Raw genomic sequence first — 23,442 nt, 5'->3', positions numbered from 1 at the left:
GTCAATACATTGCCACAAGATCATCACTGCATCTCTGGCCGAACTTATGAGCTTTTGCTGCTGATATCCCCAGGTTATCGATGAGCGTATATAATGATATGATCAGATTTTGGCTGCTAGTGGGCAACATGAACTCAGCATCTCTAGATCGGGCCTGATATCGTTATACCGACAGTGGTCTCATGGGCTTACATGGAGAAATTGGTTTCATGATCAGAAAAAAAACGGCATTTTAACATGGTTTTCCTATGTCCATGCCTGATGACAGTCGGCTATTCCCCCGATGTTATCGACAAGGCATGGATGAACTTATGATAATGGACTTGTGATAACGGAATTGTGATAACGGAATTGTGATATCACCCTTTGCCAATTCGCACCTTGACTCTCAGTCGCAATCTCAGTCGCAATCTCAATCGCACACTGGAAAACCTAAGATTCAACATACTTCCACATGAGCGACAAGGAAATCATATTCTACGGGCCTAGCGTGGAGAAGAACCGTACCAAACTCCAGTACGTGCACCACGTGATGTGTCTTAGCCTCGGGGTGGCAGCGGGAGTGCTCTCCTTGGAGTCGTTTATGGGATTCGTGTTCTATGCCGCGGGCATGACCGCCACCAACCTAGGCTTTGTGGCGGTGTGCTGTCACGGGAAGCCCCGCCAGTTCTTCCGGTTTCCATTGCAAGAGGTGTTTTGGGACGGCATCCAGAGCAATATTGCCGGGTATATCATGATGTGGTGCTTGGTCTACGCACTTGTGAAGTGAGGCCACTGGCATCACCACGACCTATCTACATATCAATACACAATCACGACCCAATTATATTCGATTATAATGTCTAATCAAATGTCATAATCATCCAGCCCTGACCATACGCCGTCAGGGTGCGCGCCAATGTCAACAAATTTCAACCTCCACCGCTGATTCACCATTGACCCACCATGGAGAAAATCGACTTATCCACCAATGCCCGCAATATCGAGAATGCCTACTTGAAGGTGGTTCGTAATCAAGGAATCAATTACCTCATCTTAAAGGTTGACAACAGTGCGGTTGTCGACTTGGAAGAAACTGGCCAGGGTGATTTGAACGAGTTCGTCGAACACTTTACCGATGGCCACGTCCAGTTTGGGTTGGCCCGGGTCAATGTCCCCGGTTCCGATGTCTATAAGAACTTGTTATTGGGATGGTGCCCTGCCAACGCCCGGGCTAAGGCCAGATTGTCATTTGCCAGCAACTTTGCCGACATTGCCAACGTCTTGGTGGGATATCACGTCCAGATCACCGCCAGAGACCAGGACGACTTGGATGTCAATGAGTTCTTATCGAGAGTCTCGGCTGCTGCCGGTGCTAGATACTCAATCCAGAGCCTCTCTTCGTCGGCCAAACCTATCACCTCCAAGCCAATCAGTTCCAAAGCGGTTGAACCAATTGTACCAAAACCAGCACCAACCCCTGCCAAATCGTTAGCTCCTACTAAGCCTGCGGCCCCAAAGCCTGCATTCAAACCGGCCTTTGTGCCAAAGTCTACTGGAAACCCCATCAACGTTTCTGAAACTCCTATCATCAAGCCCAAACCAGTGGTCAGCGTACCAAAGCCCCTGGTGGCTGATGAGGATGACTGGGGTGATGCTGAGGATGTGGAAGAAAGAGATTTCGACGAGAACCCGTTGCAAAACACCCCTTCCGCTTATAAGCCGACAAAAGTCAATATTACCGAGTTGAGAAAACAAAAGAGCGACACGATTTCTTCACAGCCAACAGCTGTCAAACCAGCTGATGACAAACCCGAAGACGGTGAGTCTCCTCATTCGTTTAAGGACAGAATGTCTGCCTACAAGAAAAATGAAGAGCCTTCAGATGGACGGTTGACGTCTTTGCCCAAGCCCAAGACCAACCACGCAGTGTCATCTCGGTTCACACCTGTGGCGTCAGGACCTCTGTTTGGATCCAAGCCTTCGTTTATCAAGCCGGTTGAAAACAAAACCGACAAGTTGGTGACGGGAGTCAACAGAGACTTTGCTTCTGAGAATGGTAAGACTCCTGCTCAGATCTGGGCTGAGAAGAGAGGAAAATATAAAACTGTTCCACAAGAGGAGGAAGTGGTTGAAAAGTTGGCTGAGGACGTTGCTGATGTGCAAGTGTCTGCACCGGAAGAGCCCGAAGACGAGACTCCGGAGGAGTCCCCAGAGGTTGAGACTCCTCCAAGGGAAGCCACTCCCAAGGAAGTCACGCCAGTGCCTTCTTTGCCAGTTCGTAATCTTCCTCCTCCTCCTGTCAGGGCTGCTGCTGCCACTCCCGTAAAAGCCGTCACCCCACCGGAAGAGAAAGAAGAACCTCCAGCTCCAGCTCCAGCTCCTAGACCGGCTGCTGCCTTGCCAAAGAAAGGGCCTTCTGCCGTCGCCGAGTACTCCTACGAGAAGGACGAGGACAACGAGATTGGATTCGAAGAAGGTGACTTGATCATCGAAATCGACTTTGTCGATGACGACTGGTGGTCGGGTAAGCACTCAGTCACGGGCGAGATTGGGTTATTCCCTTCTTCGTACGTCACTGTGAAAGACGGCGAAGAGTCCAAGGACGAGTCCAATGTAGAACCCAAGGAAGAACCCAAGGAAGAACCCAAGGAAGAACCCGTGTCGGCTCCAGAAGAAACACCAACTGCCACCGCTGAGTACACCTACGAAAAGGACGAAGACAACGAGATCGCGTTCGAGGAAGGAGACTTGATTGTGGAAGTGGAGTTTGTCGATGAAGACTGGTGGTCTGGTAAGCATTCCAAGTCGGGTGAGACCGGCTTATTCCCAGCCAACTACGTGAAATTAAATAACTAGCCCATGGCCTTAAATAAATGATTAAATATGTACGCCTATAGCTTAAAGTCTGCAGCTTCAAGGTCTGATTAACCCCCAAGGCCTTTAATAAATAAATGTGTACCTATAAATTCAAGTACTGCTTAACAGCGGTCCCCCACGCGGGTCTTCTCTTGTAGAACCCCAAATCAGTAGGTAAAGCATCAATGGCCCTACACAATTCGTCCGCCAACCCTTCCTGCTTTATCTTCAGAATCGGCGTCAAGTAGGTGCGAACCGTCATAATGTTGGCTCCCAGCTTAGGGAGTCTGGTCAACACCTGCCTTTCACACCGCAAGAAACATCCGTTTTCAAAGTCGATATCTTCAAATTTAATCTCCTCGATGCTTTCACCCTCGTGGCCGTGGTTGAGACGAAGATTATAGTGCTGGTTATGCGTCTGGATGGTCCAGTTGAATCGGACCCATAAGTCGGATGGCTGCAACCGGTTAAAAAACCTTCCCATCGAAAGTTTCAATCTTTCCTTGTACTGCGGAACCACGTCGTGAATCTCCGAGATCACCTTATCATGATTATCAGAAGGATCAAATCCAGAAGGGAACCCGGTGATGCCACTTCTCAAGGTGTACTCCATCTCGTGGTCATTGGGGTCGTCTTTGAGAAACACCACCACGTCCTCTTCCATAGTTCTGGCCAATGCCAAGTATAAAGCCATTGGATCCTCACCTGCCAGGCTCGCGGGCACGTAGTCATCATTGATTTTGTTGTACACCTGATTGCCCTTCTTGACGAAATACTGGGGGTACCGCATCAAGAAGAAGTTGATACACAGATCGTAGTACTCTCTGGCCGCCAACTGGGACCGGGGGCTATCATTAATCTGGATGGTTTTATCGACGTTACTGGAGGTGATATCCCGTTTTTTGGTGGTGACTTCTCTGTACGTATCTTCGATCAAGAGCCACTGTTCTGGCTGGGCCGCCAAGTTCTTGATGCCCATATTTGGTCTGAAGTCCTTTTTGTTGACGAAGGGACGGATTTTTTCAGGTTCAGTGGTATCCCATCTGAAGGACTTATCGATGGGTTTGATGTTGCTGATAACAGAGACAGGGCCCTTGGGTTTGGCTGTGTGGCGCTGGTAGAGGTGGAAGAGGCTGTAGGTGGCCACCAACACCGTGAGCACGAAAATAGCAGCTAACATGGAGAGTGTCTGGTAACTAGGGTGAAACAGAAAGTTAATTTTACAGCCGTAGGGATGCGAATTCCGCGATAGCGAGGAAGTTCTGTCAAGATAGAAGAGTTTACCGGTCTACAATTTGAGATGGAATGGAGAGGAGAAGAAAGATATGTAATAGGGATCATTGAGTGTGTATTTCAGGCCCATTGGCTATTTATCCAATTTATCCTCTTGTATATGTAGTATTAGCGGTTTTTGTGGAGCGGAATTCATTACTTGAACAAGAGGGTGCGATTTAACCATAAACCTCTGACCCCTACACCCACCGAAGTGCTGACCACCAGTCCATTGAAGTTCAAGTAAACTTGATTGATAGACTATATCACCCGGCGTGCTGTCATCCACCTGCTGTCATTCACATACTCTCATCTGCACATCTGTGTATCCTCCCCTAACATTTCTATTTTTCGCAGCCAACGTATATTCATGTCAATAATCCTCTCATAACTACAGCTGCATCCGATGCCAATTCAATCCGTTCAATCCTTGGATAGCTCCGCAACAAACAGTGTATAGGAAAAATCTTTTCTCCCTTCAAGTCGAAATCATCCAACACAATCCCCTTGATGTTTCCCACCATAAAATTCATTTTCTTCAACACATCACTCACAATGGTGATCAAGTGGTTGAACCCATTTTCAAAGTCCAAGTCTCCAAAGTCAAATATTGAAGAGTCAAAGTAGAAATAACAGTTGCTGAGCTTATTATAAGGAGCGTGCTCGTGGAACCGATTCATTTCGAAATTCGTGTGTTCCAACTTGTACATGGCATCAAAATCGAAATTAGCCTTGCGCATTAAGCACCGCTGGTAGTAGTCAATTGCATCCGAAAGCACATTCTGAATGAACTCCAACCCATCAAAAAACATAAGGAAGATCTTGCCGGCAAAATCAACCTGTTTGTGTGTGTCTGCTTTGAAGTCATCCACAAACTGCACCAAGTCTGCAAATGAGTTCAAGTATCGAAGCCGGTAGTGTTTGGGCAACGCATTATCCAACTGCTCGTTCATGTCCTGCAACTTATTTTCCACTTGCAGGACAGAGCCATTGGTCAATACAAGCACATCATATTCGGATGTGGGCATGCAGGTAAATCTCTGGATCATGTTAAATGCCTCTTAGAATCTGCTTATCTTTGGGATTTTATTGGCTCTTGATAAGCTATTTATACATCAAAATGTGGAGATGTGAAGTGGGTAGAAAAGTATAAATAATCCCCGAAACCCTCCGTTGTTTCCCCCTTTTTTTTGGTAGTGTTAGGTTGCACTAGTTTATGATTGGATGTTTCTGTGGGCACAGGTTGACATCAGTTTGAGATATTCCTGAATAGTAGTGTTGATTCGCCTACAGTTTCTGTATGCGTCAAAAACCCGAATTTTCATCGCGTTTCCCCACAAATTTGCATTAAAGTATGGGCCGAAGCATGGGCCGGACTGGCCTCCAGGTTTGGTGATGGGTGGAGAGATGCTTGAGCTTCTGGCGAGGATGATTGTATTAACTATGAAGATATTATGGAGGGTATCATGGGTGAACGTGAGATGGCGAGGTGGGTGTTTCGGTGAGATACAGGGAGGTGGATCGGGGTGTCTGGGAAAGAGGCAGAGTGGTGGGGGTAAGCGGCAACTCAGACAGTTGTGGATCAGGCTGCGTGCTCGTTTCGGCCCCCACACCTTTGCAGTCGCGTGAATGGAGATTGACTTCCAGAGCTTCGGGGTGCGAAGCTTCCACAGAAACCTCCAAATCCCGAACCTCAACCTCCTGCAACTCCTCCGGTGCACTCCCCGGCAGTGGCATATCTACCGCCTCGTCTCCTTCATCATCCGCATCCAGCCCCGACTCGTACGACGGAGGCATGTTCGGCGGCACAAGACTGCTTAAAGTAATTCGCTCGTCCACCGAATTCGCATCACTGTACGCATTATAACTAAACTTGTCATTGGCATCATCTTCATCATAGGCCATCTCCTCCTGATCCCGCCAAAAGTCCGGCGGGAAATCACTGTCTCTTTCACTGAGGTCATTTTCATCAATCTCCGACCGCTCAAGAAGAATGTCCGAATTGAACTTATTGTAGGCAGGGGGAGCAGGACCATTTCCTTCTAGCGGTGCAAACCCCCATTTCTTGACGTTGGCCTCAATAAACACAAACCCCATTTGGCCTAAATTGACATGAATCGAGCATAAATTACTCGCTCCTATAATTGGATAAAGTTGGCCCTCGTGGGGGATTTTAAAGTGTTTAATGTGTCCACCAAGTTTTGATTCACTCAATTTCTTGCCATTTCGGGTAAAGAAAATGGTTCCACTTCTGACCCGATAACCAACGCCTACCACATCTCCTTCGATCAACGAAGGAAATGGTGGAGGGGTGGTAACCTTGAATGGTTGGTTGTGTCTTCGATGGCCATCACTATCGTAGCTAACCGAATGGGCATGTCTTCCTGGAAGCCGGAACCAAGGATAGGGCCTGACACCCATCCCAATGCTGATCTTGGTGTTCTCCACGTTGGGTAGACTGTAGACTTTGCTTTCAAAGTAGTAGACATCGTTCTTGGTAGGGATCGGAAGATTGGTCAGTACCGAGCACTCCATGGGTTTGAAAAAGTTTAACTCGTACTTGTTGAGGATCAACAACTCGTGGTTCGTCAAGAGAGCATCTTTGACAAACTCCCATGCTCCTATGCCCTTTTCCAGAATAAGGAGATTCTGTGAGAGGGTAAGATCGTTTCGAAAGTAGGGGTTTTCCGCCAAGTACTCTTTGGACTGGAAGTACAACTCCTGTTCATCGCTGTCGAGCTCGAGGTACACCTGGTTCTCTTCTTGTCGTATGAGTTCTGCTTCAGACACCGCTAGTCTTCTCCTGATAAATACAATCAATAGGGCTATACACGAAACAAGCAACGCAAGACTCAAGAAGGAAAACACCGCTACGAAGATGAGCACGAGGTCGGTGTTGGAGTCGGACGTCAGTGCCCTGTCCGTGCTGAGGTCGGGGTAGCTAACATCTATGAGTGAGCATGACAGGGGGTGAGCCATGTAAAACAAGACCGCCAAAAGGTGGTAGAGCTTGAGTTTCGGTACTTTCATGGACCTGGTAGTTATCTGTGGGCTTGTGATGTAGAAAGGGCAAATTCTTTATCTGGCGTAGTTCTTGAACAAGTGTGTGGCGATTTGGGAAGTGATAAGAATAGATTGATGATGCGTGCGACTAGGGTCGTGCACACCCTCAGCATACTGCTGGAGAGGATAGAAGATCACCAACAAGTCCGGCCGATATGCTACTGCCGGTCGGGCTAGCCCTAGCACTGGCTGGGCCGTCTACGCTGGCTGTGGTATAAAATATACATCGATATTTTCTAGGTAATTTTCTGAATTGCCAATATTTTTCACCAGTTAACAGCTAATTTTCAACTGCAATATTTTTCACCGCATTTTCCCAGCACATTCTAACACACTTTCATTAATCTCAGGACAAGTGGCACAAACACCATCCACCACAAAACACCTGTCGCGTCTCCTTGGCAACAGCCCCCTGGTTCCTTAAAACGGCAGCTGGACCAGCGTTTTTTATCTTCTGAACTCGTCTATTCGCAGCCAGCTGGCTCAAGCACCCACTTGATCGCAGCCAGCCACGAATCGGTGACACAAAAGCTAAATGGCCTCTGCCGCGCATCCAAATCAGGATTTTGCCATACTGATTTCCTAACAACCATGCACGATCCACCTTGATTTAAGGGTATTTTTGTGGATGATAACCCAAGGCGCTTGGATCGGATGTCTACTGTAACTAATTATAGGATCTAACCGCCCTGGGGGGCTTTTAGGTTATGTGGTGGAACGTCTATAAAAGGTGATGATAATTCCACCTTCACTTCCTCCCACACATTTAATTCTATCCTTCATGAAACTTTCCTCCTCCATACTTTCCACCGTATTGGCGGCCCTCGCCGCCTTCCTGGTGCCCGTGCTCGGGGACACCTGCAACCCTCTAACTTCCGACGGGTGTTCTGCTGACACCGCATTGGCAGCTTCCATCAAGGAAGACTTTAGCTCCAAGTCCAAATATTTTGATGAATTGGTATCTGATGGACTTTCGTACAGCGACGACGGGTTGTCGTTCAGCTTGAAAAAACGGTACGACAATCCCTCCATCAAGTCCAACTTTTACATCATGTTTGGTAAGGTGGAAGTGGTGATGCAAGCGGCAACCGGTCAGGGAATCATCTCCTCGTTCTACTTGCAAAGTGATGACTTGGATGAGATTGATATCGAGTTGTTTGGAACTGACACCACCCAGATGCAGTCCAACTACTTCTCCAAGGGTAATACTTCCACCTATACCAGAGGGGGATATGAAACAACTCCAGGAGACCCTACTCTGGAGTACTTGACGTACACGTTGGACTGGACCAAAGACTCTTTGACATGGGCCATCAATGGCGAAGTGGTGAGAACCTTGGAGTCCAACGACCCCCAGGGATACCCACAAACACCCATGAGCATTTATGCTGGGATTTGGGCTGGTGGAGATCCTTCCAATGCCGAAGGTACCATTGAGTGGGCTGGAGGGGAAACCACCTACGGTCCTACTTACACCATGAAGATCAAGTCGTTGATTGTGGTGGATTATTCTACTGGAGATGAGTACAGTTACGGAGATCAAAGCGGAAGTTGGGACTCCATTAAGTCTTCTGGTGGTGAGGTGAATGGGCGGATTTCACAGGCCAAGAGTGATTTTGAAGAATTGCTGGATGGGGATGATAGCACGGTTACAAGTTCTTTAACGGAGACTTCGAGTGTGTCTTCTACGTCTACTTCCAAGACGTCAACTTCCACTTCCAAAACCTCCACTACCACTTCCACTTCCAAAACCTCCACTTCCAAAACCTCCACTACCACTTCCACTACCACTTCCACTACCACTTCCAAGACTTCCACTTCTACTACTTCCACCTCTTCTCCCAAAACTTCCATCACCTCCACTTCCACGAAGAAAACTACACCTGTCACCAGCAACGAATCTACAACAGTGTGGTGGACTCCCACCCAAACAGTATGGTGGACCCCTCTGACTGAACAAACCGCCACCACCAAAACCACAGACAAAACCACAGACAAAACCACAAACGCTAAAACTACTGATGCAGCTACCACCACTAAGGCTACCACTGAAGCTACCACTGAGGCTACCGCTGAGGTAACCTCCTCAGGGGCCACAACGTTGACCACAGTAGCTGCCACCAAATCCTTATCCTCTTCCTCATCTTCGTCATCCACATCTTCATCTTCGTCCTCCACCCCAAGCTCCATCCACGATGCCCTGGGCTCGCTCGACGAAAGCAGCTCCCATAAAAACACTCCTTATTTGTTAGCATTCATCCTCCCATTGGCATGTTTGGTTTTCTAACTTCAAACTTGCATCTTTATTTCTCTTTTTTGTACGGTTTTAGCATTTGGCAATATAAATTTTCGCATCCACTTTTCGCGACGATTGTAAACAGTTTCGATCTGTCACTTTACCTTCAATCATGGACGAATCCACTTTAGCACACGTGTTGAAGGACTTCGACAAGAAGGAGCTTTACCATGAGCTTGTTAACTTGAATTTGACCTTGACTAGTGCTGTCTCAGCTTCAATTGACGCTGACTTTCACAATAATGATGTGGACTACAATTTGTGTCTCCGTCAGTTAAACGATATAATTGAAAAATTCAACGTACCTCCACCGCTGAAGAGTAAGAAATCTAAGCAGGACGACACATCCCATGCTGAAACGTCTAAGGTCCAACCTTCGGCCAATTTGTTCAAAGTAATTGCCAGAAATTTGGTATTGGTGTTCCACCAGTTACCCACTAAAATCTATGATGTGGCCAACAACTTTTTGAACCACCTCACGTTGAACACCGACAACTCGTTGAGTCCAATGGCACAGTTGGGAATAATTGTGATGATTGATTTGTACGAAGCGTTTCCTAACTCCTTGGGGTCCTTGATTAGCTTTTCTGTCAACCAAATTTATAAAATCTTGAAGAAGGACCCCACTGTCAGCAGCAACTTAGTCTATTTATTGAACTCATTGACCAAGTACTCGACAAGAAATGATATTGACGATAAGCTTCAAGCCAAACTCTTGAAAATTATCAACAAAAACATCACTTTGCTCCCCATAAAGTTCGATATTGGTGAAAGCACCTCTGCTGATAAAGACGTTACAAGCATTTCCTTGAAGAAGAACTATATTTTGGTGTTGAGAAACCTTTGTATCTTGTCAGTAAATGCCAACTACGAACATCTTTTGTCGGTATCAGCTTCTTCAACCTCCGGTGCCAAGATGAAACCAGAATCTATCATGTCTCACCAGCATCAGTTCCAACTGAATCTTTTAACGTCCATCGAAAAGCCAATCTTTTACGGTCTCTCGGACTACTGCAAAGATGTGAGGATTGCAGCGGTCGAATCTTTGGCTCATCTATTCATCAATTTCATCCCAACCGGAAAGTTTAATCCAGTTGACTATCTTATATCTTTGTATAAGTTACCAGATTTGAACTGCTGGAGTGAAGATTTGACTAAACTCAAGGTTGAAGATCAGTACATTCTTCCCAAAAAAGAATATTCACATGCAGATTTTGATGATTTATTGAATTTAAATGCTGATCAATTGTGCTTCAACATTGGAATCGTTGAGACGCTTATCTTTTACATTCAACTAGAACAATTTCAAAACTCGGACTACTTACCTTCCAACTTGGAAAGTATCATTGGCTTGATATTGAACAAATTTTCTCCCTTATCGACTAGTTCCAATCATATTCAGAGCTCCTCTTGGGTGAAGACATTGTACCAATGGCAGAAAGTAATTGAATTTTTGATTAAGGAAAGCGGACCAAACTGCCACGAAATCTTGGTTTCATACTTGATGGCAAAATTCGATACAAATGAAAGGTCAGATGTCGAGGAACTGTCACTAGCTTCTAAAGACAAGAAACCCTCTACATTGTTCTCGTTGAAAGGAGGAAGAACATCCTCAAAATCCAAGACTCTGGAAGATATACAGCTTTATCATAACTATTTTCAGTGTGCGTTGGCCTTATCAGCAATTGAGCAGGTATTGCCTTTTGGGATTGATTTCAATTCTTTTATCAACAGTGAGACGCACAAACAAGAACACATCAAAATCTCTGAAGAGAATGAAGAAGAAAACGATGATTCCAGGAGATTGGAGTTTCCACAAAAGTCTCTCTTGGTGGAACTTCTACTTGTTTTAATTATAAACAAGAGTGATTATATAAGGATCTATGCTTTAAACACCTTGCTTAAGTATACTAAGATCAACGAAGTTGAAGTTAACCAATTGGTATTGTCGTGTTTTAGACTGTACAGTACTGAGTGGGAGAGTTATCACGAAAGCAAACAAGCAAAGGTTCAAGCCAACCTGGAAACAAATACAAGTTCTCTAGAGGCAGTGAAATCGGTCAGTTATGCTTTGACTTTACTGTCCTTACTTTCCCAAACAGAGTCAATCCACTTACAAAACTCCACTATCGTCAAGATTTTGAGTTTCTGCACCCAAACTTTGAAGCAGAGTAATTCTTATTCGAGGTCAAATAACTTAAAGAACCTTACTTGTTGGACCATATTGAGCTCTTTGGTCACGTTGTATAATGAGTCTGAATTTGTCAAATTGAACTCATCCCAGTTTTTGGTATTCTGGAAGAGTTTGCTTACTGCTCAATATGTGGTTACCAATCTTAGTGGTGAAGAATCCGTACAGGAAAGAGAAATCTTGGACAATTTGAAGTTGAGAAACATAAGTTTGATATGCTTACTGAACTACATCGATACCGTCGATATGACTCCCGAATCACTGAAGCAGATTCAATTCTTATTGACTAAAGCATACAACTACTTGGGCTATTTGGAAAGCAACGTTGAAGAAGTAGGAAATGTAACTTCTTTCAATGGAAAAGACTTCAATAAAGAAGACTTTTATATAAATGGAACTGGAAACCCACTTTTCAGTGATGTAGGATACAACAATCAGTTACGGTCTCGGGAAGGTATGGTAAGTTTGATTTTCTATGGCAAAAAGATAATATTGAAGAATTTTTCCAAATTGGCCATTCATCTCAAAAATGATATCAACTCCTCTATGATTGTTCTTCTACTCAAGACATTTAGTGATCCTACCACTTTCAGTATTGATGCAAACAAAGATAAGAAACAGGCTAAGACTAAGGGAGCAGCGAATGGTATCAATGACTTCGACCCGTCCGTCATATTATTGAATGACGATTTCAATAACAATTATGGTGTCACAAGCAAGTTTTCCGACTTTTCAACTGAAATTGATGAACTTCTTGCAAGTCATAAAGAAGCCGTACAGACTGGGGACAACGGAATCTTTTATTCAGACCCATTTGAGTCAACAGTTATCCACAAAGGTATCATTGAGAATGGCGTCAACAAAGAGGTCAAATTTGTGTGTCACCCATGGGTCGACTGTTTTGAACAATTGATATTTGAATCAGCTGTTCATAGCATCACTTATGATCCGGTGACAGTCATTTGTGGTGGTTATTCGTCCAAATATAAAACCTCCACAAATATCACAACCTCGATTGTGGACTTGTCGATTGAGCTCTTCCAATTGGTTTTTCCTTACTTGGCTGTCAAGGTACAGCAATCATTATTGGAACAAATAAGAAGCTCTTTGGCATCCAAGTCTGTTCATCCACTACGTTATAAGGCTATGTGTGTAAACATTTCCATTGCTTTGCATGGAGCTCTTAGCTTTTCCAGTTCCAAAGATATTTTGTTAGACAAAGAGATTATTGGTGTCACTATTGACATTTTGAAGAAAATGGAAACTTCAAGCCCCAATATGATTGAGATCAACAGTGAATCTATTGGAATAGCTGCCAGTTTTGCCCAAAAGAAGGTCATAAGTGAACAGATTGACTCTTATGTGAGCTTGATAGTAAACGATAGCAACCCATTGGTTAGAGGCAAATCGATCTTAACAATGTCTAAGATTTATTCTTATACTGGAATAGGTGCAAATGATATCTACAATGTTGTATCTCAGTTGTTGAATGATCCTAACCCTGTTGTATATTACTATTCTTTGTTAGCAACCACGTTATTGTTCGACAGCAAGTTCGCTAACAATGCATGGATATCTCCTTTAATTTCCAACTTGTTTGAAGGGTACTTAGAAGATTCTTTTGGATATGATGTGAAAAAGAAAGAGTATATGAACTTGAAATATAAGTTCGGCTCAGTTGGTCTTGTGGCCCAGTTGCTCAAGATATTTACTACAACATTGGGCCCCAACTTGAGGTCTTTGCCCGAGAACAACAGGAATGAATTGAGATCCTTGATAGTTTCATTAAGATACACCATTGGTGCTTCATCGATTGCCGATAATATCAACATTTTTGATCAGTTATTGAGACTCTTGCAAGAATTGATTATTTTCGATCCTAAGTTGATACCTAATGAGCTTCAATTCTACTCCAGCACATTAATATCGGTTGTGTCTAAAAATTTGAAACTTGGCTTATCGAGTATTCCCCCAACTTCATTGAACCTTGACTCTATTTTCCCATTCAATTCAAGTTTTGAATTATTCAAATTGGGATATGCTTGCTTCACGGAGTTGATCAAGGTTTATGGACAAGAGGTATTGACGAAAGAAGTGGTTCAATTGATCTGGGTCTCTTTGAACATCAAGCCTGCCGAAGAGCTGAAGAATTTGATCAGTATCTGGATGGACTCAAGTATTGATATGAACTGGTTTGCTACCTTAAACTCATTACTCAAGATTTCTTCTAAAAAGTTGAGTCAACCATTTATCGAGGCAAACTATCAACAAAAGCTTTTGCCATTATTACAGAGACAAAAGAAAAAGACTGACAAGACCATCGATTTCAAAGATGAGGAAATCGAGAACATTGTGGGTGACGATGGTGAAGTCGATGACAAAAATGAACCTATAACCTGGGAGTTCAAGTTATTCATTTATGATTTATTGAATAATTTAGCGAACCTAGCTTCTAGAAATTCGTCATTGTCGGACAGGTTGAAGCCCAGGATTAGTGACTTGGTGAAAATTGCATTTGTGGGATCAACATCACCTATTAATGCTATCAAGTTGAGAGGTATTAGTCTTTTAGACAAAGTATTGGCCTTATTTGGAGATACGGAGGATTCTATGTACACGGGGATCTCTATCTTGGAACAACAGCAAGCACAAATTATCAGTGCAATCATGCCATGCTTCAGCAGTGGGTGTAGTGCTGAAGTTATTGCAAATGCTGTTAACGTGTCGTCCAAGTTCATAAATCTTCCTAGAATAAAATTCTATTCGAAGCAAAGAATCATGAAAACTTTGATTTTTTTCTTAGAGGAATTGTCATCTAACAAGTTCATAAGATTTGGGTTCTTAGAGAACATGTCTGAATACGGCAAAAAATCAATTCAGGTTTCGATTTTGAATTGTTGGGCATTAGTAAGATTGAATGCTTATGAAGATTTGAAGAATCTGGGCCTCAGCAAAGCTATGATCACAAATGAATCTGTTGATTTTGACGACGAAGATCCAGAACCAGAAAACGAATTGATTGAAACTTTGACTCGGTATTCGACATTGTTAATTGCCTTGTGGATAGTATCCTTAAAGGAATATAGCTCTTTGAAATACAGTGATGCCAATCCCAGAGAATTGGAAATCTACAATAACTACTGGATCAATTTCGTCAGTGTATTGAGTTTAGAATTGGAGGAGAATACAGAATTTGTTCAAGAACATCTTGGAGGAGATGCTTCTACATTCTTCTTCATTTTGTTCAGTCAGTGTGTTGAATCCTTGATTAAAAACAGAAACACTGTTGAAATTTTGGTGTCTTTGAGCAGCTTGGTGAAGAATCACGAGTTGGTAGACATTTTATTCCACGATGAAATATTTGGAGAAGTGGTGGACTTGTTCGATAGGTTGATTCTTGTGGATGATCAAGCTGAAGTACAGATTAAGCTTATCAATATCGTAAGCAGATTGTTCCAAACTTATTTTGATAGCCATCAGGAAATCATTGAAGGATTCGATAAGCTTTTTGAGTTGATTAGACTTTGTATGTTGCCATTGTTTAACAACCTCCCCTTCTTAAGAGCCGACTACAACCTGGAAGATAAACAGACGCTCATGGTGCTAGAGAGTGTGGACTCTGGACCCAATTTGGTGATCCTCAAGAACGTGATGACCCAACTCGTAGATATGCTTCCTAGATTCCCAGATGTGGTGAGAATCGATTTACATTCGTGCTTGCTCTTCATTATTGCCAAAATCTACGAGTTCAAGAACGAGCTTTTGATTTCAACGGTATTGCCATACTTAAAGCAAATTGTGGGGGAGTCCAAACAATCCAATCCCAAATTGGTCAATGACTTCGACACGATTATCCAGCAATTTTATCCTATAAGAACATCCAACTCGTCCGTATTGACATATATGGTGTTGATGACGTCCGGAGACATCCAGTTGAATGAAGCGGATTCAATCTTCATGAAGGACTCGTTGGTGACGATGCTCTCCAATTCAGAAACCAGCTCCATGGGGTTACAGTGTATCAGGTCGTTGATTCAACACTCACACAGCCCACTAATCGTCAAGCTCTTGGTCAAAGAGCTTATTCAGCAGCTCATGGACAACACCGGCAACCCCAAACTTGCGTTGGAGGTGTTGATATACTTTGTCAAGAGCCAAACTGATCCGGCTGTAATTACCAAATTGTACTCAGTATTGATTCAATTGATCTTAAGACTCAAGTCCACTGTCAACCAGTACTATCTACACGAAAAATTGATTGGCTTAATCACCTTTAACCTGGACAGTTTCAAAATCATTGTCAATGAAGGTCTCGATGCCGACCAGAAGAAATTGACGGAACTTCTCGTCAAGTTGAACGTCGGCAGCGAAGAGGAAGAACTCAACCAGGACCTGGAGATTCAGTTGAAGACCTTTGGGTGAAATTGATATCAAAATTCCAATGTGCTACAATTGCTTAATAACCACTATAGTTTCAAACCAGGGCCGTACGAAAACCGTAAATGCGCTCGAATCAAGCAGGGCCGGTCTGATGGAATAGATAATAAAAATTTTCGCGCTAACTCGATTCGCCTATAAAACTACCAAGAAATCACCCACGAGGAGAACATATCGCTACAATGTTTATAAACCAACTATTGTCGATATTAGCATTATGTGTTTGGATGGCGACGGCGGTCGCCAAGTCGCACACCCACACATATGACTTCAACGTGACGTATGTCGACGCCAATCCTGACGGCATTTTTGAAAGACGGGTAGTAGGGATCAATAACCAATGGCCAGTTCCCACCATTCGGGTACAAAAGGGCGACCGTGTGGTGGTTAACGTCAACAACCAGTTGCCCGACAAGAACACGTCGTTGCACTTCCACGGATTATTCCTCAAGGGCCAGAATGCCATGGATGGACCTGAAATGGTGACCCAGTGTCCTATTCCTCCAGGGTTTACTTTCACGTATAACTTCACAGTTGATGACCAGGTGGGGACCTTCTGGTACCACTCGCACTCGGGCACACAGTATGGGGACGGCTTAAGAGGCTTGTTTATTATTGAAGAGGCAGAAGGCGATTTGAAGCCATTTGAATATGACGAAGAAGTTACGGTTACCGTGAGTGAATGGTACCACAAAGAAGGCCCCGAGTTGATGGCCAAGTTTTTGAACAGGTATAATCCCACGGGGGCGGAGCCAATTCCACAGAATACGCTTTTCAACGACACAAAGAACGTGACGTGGGACGTATTGCCTAACACCACGTACTTTGTGAGACTCGTGAATGTTGGATTATTTACGTCTCAATACTTGGCCTTGGAGGACCACACCTTCACCATTGTGGAGGTAGACGGGGTCTACGTGGAGCCCTACGAAGTTTCATCGATATACATTTCTGCCGCCCAAAGATACGGAGTGTTGGTCAAAACCAAGAAGTCTACCGACAAAAACTACCGGTTTTTCAATGCCATCGACAAGGAAATGTTGGACGTGTTGCCTGCTGACTTGCAACTTCTCTCGACCAACATCATGCGGTACAGCACTGAGGCCAAAACCCCTGAAGTGGTGGATGGAACCGAAGCTAATTTCGATAACTTTGTTGCGGCGTTAGAAGACTTTGACGACTTTAACATCAAGCCCCTTGAAAAGGTCCTGTTGTACGGGGATCCCGACGTCCAGCTCGTGTTGGACTTCACGATGGATAACTTGGGTGATGGGGTGAACTATGCGTTCTTCAATGACATCTCATACACGGCTCCCAAGGTGCCTACATTGTACTCGGTGATGAGCAGCGGTAAGTACTCAAATGTGGTGGATATTTACGGGTCCAACACCAATGCGGTGGTGTTGCAAAAGGACGAGGTGGTGGAGATTGTGTTGAACAATAGAGACCCTGGGAAGCATCCATTCCACTTGCATGGGCATGTGTTCCAGATTATCAAGCGAAGTGAAAAAGGTGACGACGACGACAACCCAATTGTGTACGACCCAAGCAACCCCGAACACAAACAGTACCCCGAGTATCCTCTCAGAAGGGATACCTTGTTGGCTAACCCCAACGGGTTCATTATCTTGAGATTCAAAGCCACCAACCCTGGGGTTTGGCTCTTCCATTGTCACGTGGACTGGCACTTGGAACAAGGATTGGCCATCACCTTGGTAGAGGCTCCCAGCGAGATCCAAAAGCAGTCTGTTCCACAGAACCACTACGACTCCTGTGCTGCTGCCAATATTTCTGGCCGTGGTAATGCTGCCGGAAACTACGGAGACACACAAGAAGCATGGGTGGACTTGACGGGTGAAAGAGTCCAGTTTGCTCCTTTACCCCCGGGCTTCACCACCAAGGGATATGTGGCATTCTTTTTGTGTACGGTGTTTGCATTGTACGGACTCCACACCATCTACAAGTACGGAATGGAAGATGTCAAGGTCGATAACAACCAACAAATGGTACACAAGTTGTACCGTCTCTTGGATGAATACGGGGCATTGGATGAGAACGAGGGTATTAGTTTGAACAGTGACGTTCAGGGCCAAGCTCTGGAGTCCAATTAGGATGAAGGTTTATAAGAATAAAATGCATTTGGTAATTTGTGTAATCGCACCCAAGCTGCGAAACTATCACCCGATTTCTCGCGCATTTGGCTTGCACCATGGAATACGTTGTTATTGGGTATGTTTGGTGATTGGTGACCTGATGGCCAAGTACTAACGCTTGTAGTTCGGGAATTATCGGATTGTATACAGCCTTGAATTTACTTGAGCGGTTTCCCCACAAGGCCAGCTCTATTTTAGTGGTTGCTGAGTTCTTACCGGGAGATGAACTGAACAGATTCACCTCTCCCTACGCCGGCGGGAACTTCAGTTGCATTAGTGGCAGCGACTCGGCGACCTTGGAACATGACAGGTACACATACACCAATTTGAAGCGAGTGTGTGATCTTTTGGGTGGACCTGAGTGTGGACTAGACTACTGTTATTCCACTGAGTACTTTGATGAGATGCCCTCAGGCCCCAAGATCAAGTCAATCGCGTCGTACTTGGACGAGTACCGTGTGTTGGCACCACACGAGTTGAAAGGCGCTGCTTTTGGCATTCGGTTCAGGTCTTTCAGCTTCAATTGTCCGGTTTTCTTAGTAAACCTCAAGAAATACTTGCAGACAAAGGGAGTGCAGTTCAAACGGCAGAAGCTAGAACGCCTTGAAGACGCTTTTGGTGACGGGGTGGAGGTTGTGTTCAACTGCACGGGTCTAGGAGCCTTTAGCCTCAAGGGAGTGGATGATAAGGCCGTGTACCCAGTCAGAGGACAAGTGCTTTTAGTGAAGGCACCACACATCACCGAAAACACCATGCGATGGGGCAAGGACTACGCTACGTACTTGATCAAGCGGCCGTACTCCAACGACCAGTTGATTTTGGGAGGGTATATTCACAAGGGCAATTGGAGCACAGATGTTTTGCTGGAGCAGACGAGAGATATTTTGGAGAGGACCAGCGAGTTGATTCCTGAGCTATTCAGCAAGAACCCCAGGGGCCCACGGGCCGATGACTTGGAGATTCTTCGTGGGGCGGCGGGATTGCGTCCTGGAAGAGATGGAGGAGTTAGGATTGAGAGGGAGAAGGTTTACGGTAAGACGGTTATCCACAATTATGGAGCTGGCGGGTACGGGTTTCAGGCGGGATTGGGGATGGGTCGAGATGCGGTTGCATTATTGCGGGAGCTGAGGTTGTGAGACGTTAAATATCGCCCAAAAGTACATAATAATCTATAGTCTGGCTGCCAGTAGAAATAGTTTGCAATTGTCCTCAGTCGCACTAATCGCACTAATCGCACTCATCCACTCATCACTCCTCGCCATGTCACAAATATTCGAATGGGCATTCGGCAAGAAATTGACACCCCAAGAGCGGCTCCGCAAGAACCAACGGGCCCTTGAGAAGACCCAGCGTGAGTTGGCCCGAGAAGTCGCCAAGTTGCAGCAGCAGGAAAAAAAATTGATTGGTGATATCAAAAAGTCCGCCAAACTGGGCCAAATCTCTAGTGCCAAAGTCCAGGCAAAAGACTTGGTCAGAACAAAGGGCTACATCACCAAGTTCAACTCCATGAAAGCACAACTCCAGGCCATCAGCTTGCGTATCCAAAGCGTCCGAAGCAACCAACAAATGGCCACCTCCATGAGAGATGCTACCAGAGTATTATCAGGTATGAACCGGCTGATGAACTTGCCCCAATTGTCAAGAATCGCCCAGGAGTTCCAGAGAGAAAACGACATGATGGACCAGAAACAAGAGTTTATGGATGATGCCATCGACGATGCCATGGCCTTTGATGACGATGAGTTGGGTGAAGAAGAGCAGGTGGACGAGATCTTAAGCCAGGTATTGGACGAAATCGGGGTGTCGTTGAATGCCACATTGCAAGACACGCCCAGTGGTATTGCAAGTGGTCGCCCTGAGCCGCGGGTGGCCCAGGCGGTGGCCGCAGGGGAAGAGGATGATTTACAGGCTCGGTTGGATAGCTTGAAGAAATAGATGTATTTAATTCTAGATGTACTGATGGGCTCTCAAGTACTCAACAATCTGTTCGGCCGCCTGCTCGATGGTGATGTTGTCATTGACGATGTGGATTTCAGCTTTTTCAGGGGCTTCGTACGGAGCAGAGATCCCGGTGAACTCCTTGATGATACCGTCCCTGGCCTTTTTGTATAATCCTTTTGGATCTCTCTTTTCGGCAACCTCGATGGGAACGTCGATGTATACTTCAATGAATGGCAAGTTATCTTTAGCGTGTAACTCTCTGGCAGTTCTTCTATCATTTCTGTAGGGACTTATGAACGAAGTGATGGTAAAGCAGCACGAATCGTTGAACAACTTGGCCACTTCGGAGATTCTTCTGATGTTTTCATTTCTGTCGGCCTCACTGAAGCCAAGGTCCTTGTTTAAGCCGAACCGGATGTTATCTCCGTCCAAACGGTACGAGTTATGGCCATGTTTTAATAAATATTGTTCCAAAGCACAGGCGATAGTGGACTTTCCACTGGCAGATAAGCCCGTGAGCCAGATGGTTAATCCTTTTTGCTTGGTAAGCGCTTCTCTTTCTTGGTGAGTCAAGTTCTCGTGCCAGGTGATGTTAGTGGCCATTTTTGCAGTAGAGAAAACGTTGGGAAGATGAAATGAAAAAGTTGGAGGTGATTGCAAATTTTATGATTTTACCATATCACGTGAAAACCGAAAGGTGCGCGCACCATTCTCCATATCCTGGGAGCTGCGCGCACTGTTAATCCGAAAAATCTTCTACTTCAACAACTATCACCATGTATTATGAGCTTATGGCGGTGGCCAGAATCACCGACGGGATCAACAAACATAAGGAGGCGATGAAAATTGCTTCCACCGTGGGGAAGTTGATTTTGAACAACAGAGGTGTCATCAGAGACATCACCAGTATGGGTCCCAAGTTCTTACCCAAGATCATCAGTAAGAACCAAGAGAGACATTTTGAAGGCTACCACTTTCTTATGGGATTTGACGTGAGCTCCACCGTGCAGCAGGAGTTGTTGAGGACCCTTAGAAAGGATCCTAGGGTTTTGAGAGCCAGCATCATCAAGAGAAATACCCATAGAAACTTGAATCCAGGTCCTACGTTTCTGTCGTGATGAGAACCATGTATATATGTAAATAAAAATAGACAAAGGACGGCGTCATATTGTTCTCTTGACATGTATTAGCTATTAATTATTAAGTATCGTTATCATTAAACTCTCTAGTGTTTCTTGGGTTTTCTCTTATCATAATCTTCTAACGATGTGTTGAAGTGAATAGTGCTAAGTTGTTCGACCTCGTCAAATACCGACGTGGTGGCCGAGTTGTCAAATGACGAGGTTTCTTCATCCTCAATGGTGGGCAAGCCACTGGCCTGGGGTAAAAAAACCTTGGAGCTTTGCCTGGATCTTGAATAGTTTTCCAACTCAATCCCCAAACTGGACTGGGGTTGCCCCGATGATGATGATGATGACTGCTGGTAGGGGTTACTCAAAAGAATGTCTGGTTGTTGATTTTCAAGGTCATTGTACACGTAGTCATTGTTGAAGTTGAAGGTTAACGGGTTCATCTGGTTGATGTTGACCTTGGGGATCTCGGTATAGCTCCACCGACAGAACTTGGTCCTGTCCATCACCGGCAAGTGGACATACTTGGTGTAGGTGAACACGGAGATGGATAACAAGGCCCCACTGGTCAAGTCAAAAAAGTAGTGATGAGTCAAGTACATGGTGGACCACCAAAGCCAGCAGCCATAACCCCACCAGGCCACCGTCAATGAAGGGAACAACCACGATAAGAACAACACGTCCATAATGGCACAGGCCGAGTGCAACGAGGGAAATGCTCCAAAAATCATCGGAGAGTTGGAAAACGCAGTGGTGTACATGTCGAAACCCAAAATGTCGTCGATTCTGCCCAAACCACCAGGGGAACCACTCATCGAATAGTTGGCAGGCTGCAACCCGTACAAGTTTTTATACCATGGAGCAGCGGCCGGCAAGCAGATTTGAATCAACACTCCCACCAAGTTTAAGTAGCCAAAAGCAAACCCAAACGAGTTTAACGCGGTGGGAGGACCAAATACAAAGATAAGGGCCGCCACCACAAACGGGAAAACAAAGTGCACCAAGCCATACGGAAGCCATGCCAAGATGTCCAAGGTGGGAGTGGTGATGGTGGCCAACACATTGGACAAGTTGTCTCCGTACAAAATGGTTTCCATGGCCGGCAAGAACTTCACCAGAATGGCCGGTTTCCATTCCTCGGGGATCTTACCGCAGGTGAAGAACAACGCCAACCAGCTGAACACCGGAAGAGCGTGAAGAAAAAACTGGCTGGTTAATGGCACAAGAAAACACAATCCAAATACCAGCAAGATGGGCAACTTTATTAGGAAAGAGGCCGGGAAGATGAAGAACACAAACAAAATCACCGATGACAAGAACCCGTAGTGAGCTATCTCATTGCGTTTCCAGCGGTGATTTTTGAATTTGTTGATGGTAATCAGGATGTCGGTTTCGAACAGCAAGTTGGCGAGCGACGAATCGGGGGCCTGTTCGGAAAGAAAGTAGTAGTGAAACAACTGATACGGTTTCTGGACGATTTTTGACCTTAGTAGAGACATTTTCAAATGGCGGCAATGGGATCAGTAAATATGAGGTTTGAGGCGACGGAAAACACAGGTACTATTTGGTGATGAAACAAAGACAATTGCAGCGGTGGGATGTTATTACCGACGCTGGAAGTGTTTGTGGGTCGTTTGTTGATGATGTATCGCTTGATTCAAAATGCCTGTAAAAATAAGGATGATGTGAAAGTTGTGATGGTGAGAAGTTTTGGAGCAGAGCAGCAGGCAACCCAGAAAGTGCGAACAGGCGAGAAAAAGAAAGTGTCGGTTGTGTGCCGGAAGTAATTGTGAGCCGGTGGCTCCCGCGCGGGTCACGGTGGTAGAGTTGGGGCGAGCAGCAGGGCCAGCGCGGGCGAGGCTGGTTGTTTTGAATAATAGGGGAACCCCAAGACCGGTTAATAAGTTGACACTGATGGTTCAGTTTTGAAGACTGTAACCAGAGGCCGTACCGTAGGTATATATACTGGTATTTATTGTTACTAAGATTGTAGTTAACTAAGACATAATGTGCACATGCAACAGTGGTATATTTTGGACGGGAGTAGCACCTTCTGCTACCACAGGGTCTCGCTACCGCAGCGCGCTGCCACCACCATCCAACCTTTGCGGGCTTCATCCA

General features: G+C 45.1%; 11 protein-coding genes across 11 annotated transcripts; 7 read left to right on the top strand and 4 right to left on the bottom strand. All coding sequences in view use genetic code 12, as the record gives it.

Moving 5' to 3' along the window:
* Positions 1-454: 454 nt before the first annotated feature.
* PSN45_004267 (uncharacterized protein) lies at positions 455-769 on the top strand (the record flags this gene model as incomplete). The annotated part of the gene is made up of 1 exon (XM_006687178.2): positions 455-769. The coding sequence occupies one exon, from the start codon at positions 455-457 to the stop codon at positions 767-769; it is 315 nt and encodes a 104-aa protein (XP_006687241.1).
* A 176-nt stretch (positions 770-945) lies between these two features.
* On the top strand, positions 946-2,838 carry ABP1 (actin binding protein; the record flags this gene model as incomplete). Its single annotated transcript, XM_006687180.1, has 1 exon — positions 946-2,838. One exon carries the CDS (start codon positions 946-948, stop codon positions 2,836-2,838), a length of 1,893 nt encoding a protein of 630 aa, XP_006687243.1.
* Positions 2,839-2,941: 103 nt separating this feature from the next.
* On the bottom strand, positions 2,942-4,018 carry PSN45_004265 (uncharacterized protein; the record flags this gene model as incomplete). Its single annotated transcript, XM_006687181.1, has 1 exon — positions 2,942-4,018. The coding sequence occupies one exon, from the start codon at positions 4,016-4,018 to the stop codon at positions 2,942-2,944; it is 1,077 nt and encodes a 358-aa protein (XP_006687244.1).
* Positions 4,019-4,478: 460 nt separating this feature from the next.
* Positions 4,479-7,089, bottom strand: ssh4 (the record flags this gene model as incomplete). Its single annotated transcript, XM_066158251.1, has 2 exons — positions 4,479-5,150; positions 5,854-7,089. 2 exons carry the CDS (start codon positions 7,087-7,089, stop codon positions 4,479-4,481), a joined length of 1,908 nt encoding a protein of 635 aa, XP_066014348.1.
* An 865-nt stretch (positions 7,090-7,954) lies between these two features.
* PSN45_004263 (uncharacterized protein) lies at positions 7,955-16,082 on the top strand (the record flags this gene model as incomplete). The annotated part of the gene is made up of 2 exons (XM_006687184.2): positions 7,955-9,451; positions 9,555-16,082. The coding sequence occupies 2 exons, from the start codon at positions 7,955-7,957 to the stop codon at positions 16,080-16,082; spliced, it is 8,025 nt and encodes a 2,674-aa protein (XP_006687247.2).
* A 197-nt stretch (positions 16,083-16,279) lies between these two features.
* Positions 16,280-18,208, top strand: PSN45_004262 (uncharacterized protein; the record flags this gene model as incomplete). Its single annotated transcript, XM_006687412.2, has 1 exon — positions 16,280-18,208. One exon carries the CDS (start codon positions 16,280-16,282, stop codon positions 18,206-18,208), a length of 1,929 nt encoding a protein of 642 aa, XP_006687475.2.
* A 98-nt stretch (positions 18,209-18,306) lies between these two features.
* On the top strand, positions 18,307-19,386 carry IFG3 (D-aspartate oxidase; the record flags this gene model as incomplete). Its single annotated transcript, XM_006687185.2, has 2 exons — positions 18,307-18,326; positions 18,375-19,386. 2 exons carry the CDS (start codon positions 18,307-18,309, stop codon positions 19,384-19,386), a joined length of 1,032 nt encoding a protein of 343 aa, XP_006687248.1.
* A 124-nt stretch (positions 19,387-19,510) lies between these two features.
* DID4 (ESCRT-III subunit protein did4) lies at positions 19,511-20,185 on the top strand (the record flags this gene model as incomplete). Its single annotated transcript, XM_006687186.1, has 1 exon — positions 19,511-20,185. The coding sequence occupies one exon, from the start codon at positions 19,511-19,513 to the stop codon at positions 20,183-20,185; it is 675 nt and encodes a 224-aa protein (XP_006687249.1).
* Positions 20,186-20,197: 12 nt separating this feature from the next.
* On the bottom strand, positions 20,198-20,794 carry MET14 (Adenylyl-sulfate kinase; the record flags this gene model as incomplete). Its single annotated transcript, XM_006687414.1, has 1 exon — positions 20,198-20,794. The coding sequence occupies one exon, from the start codon at positions 20,792-20,794 to the stop codon at positions 20,198-20,200; it is 597 nt and encodes a 198-aa protein (XP_006687477.1).
* Positions 20,795-20,967: 173 nt separating this feature from the next.
* On the top strand, positions 20,968-21,309 carry MRP17 (mitochondrial 37S ribosomal protein bS6m; the record flags this gene model as incomplete). Its single annotated transcript, XM_006687188.1, has 1 exon — positions 20,968-21,309. One exon carries the CDS (start codon positions 20,968-20,970, stop codon positions 21,307-21,309), a length of 342 nt encoding a protein of 113 aa, XP_006687251.1.
* Positions 21,310-21,416: 107 nt separating this feature from the next.
* On the bottom strand, positions 21,417-22,820 carry AUR1 (Phosphatidylinositol:ceramide phosphoinositol transferase (IPC synthase); the record flags this gene model as incomplete). Its single annotated transcript, XM_006687187.2, has 1 exon — positions 21,417-22,820. The coding sequence occupies one exon, from the start codon at positions 22,818-22,820 to the stop codon at positions 21,417-21,419; it is 1,404 nt and encodes a 467-aa protein (XP_006687250.1).
* Between the last annotated feature and the right edge of the window lie 622 nt (positions 22,821-23,442).

The sequence above is a fragment of the Yamadazyma tenuis genome, chromosome 6 (genome assembly GCF_029203305.1).
Source record: "Yamadazyma tenuis chromosome 6, complete sequence".
Taxonomy (NCBI): domain Eukaryota; kingdom Fungi; phylum Ascomycota; class Pichiomycetes; order Serinales; family Debaryomycetaceae; genus Yamadazyma; species Yamadazyma tenuis.
Note: the sequence above shows the minus strand (reverse complement) of the source record. Positions and strands in the feature narration are given on the sequence as shown.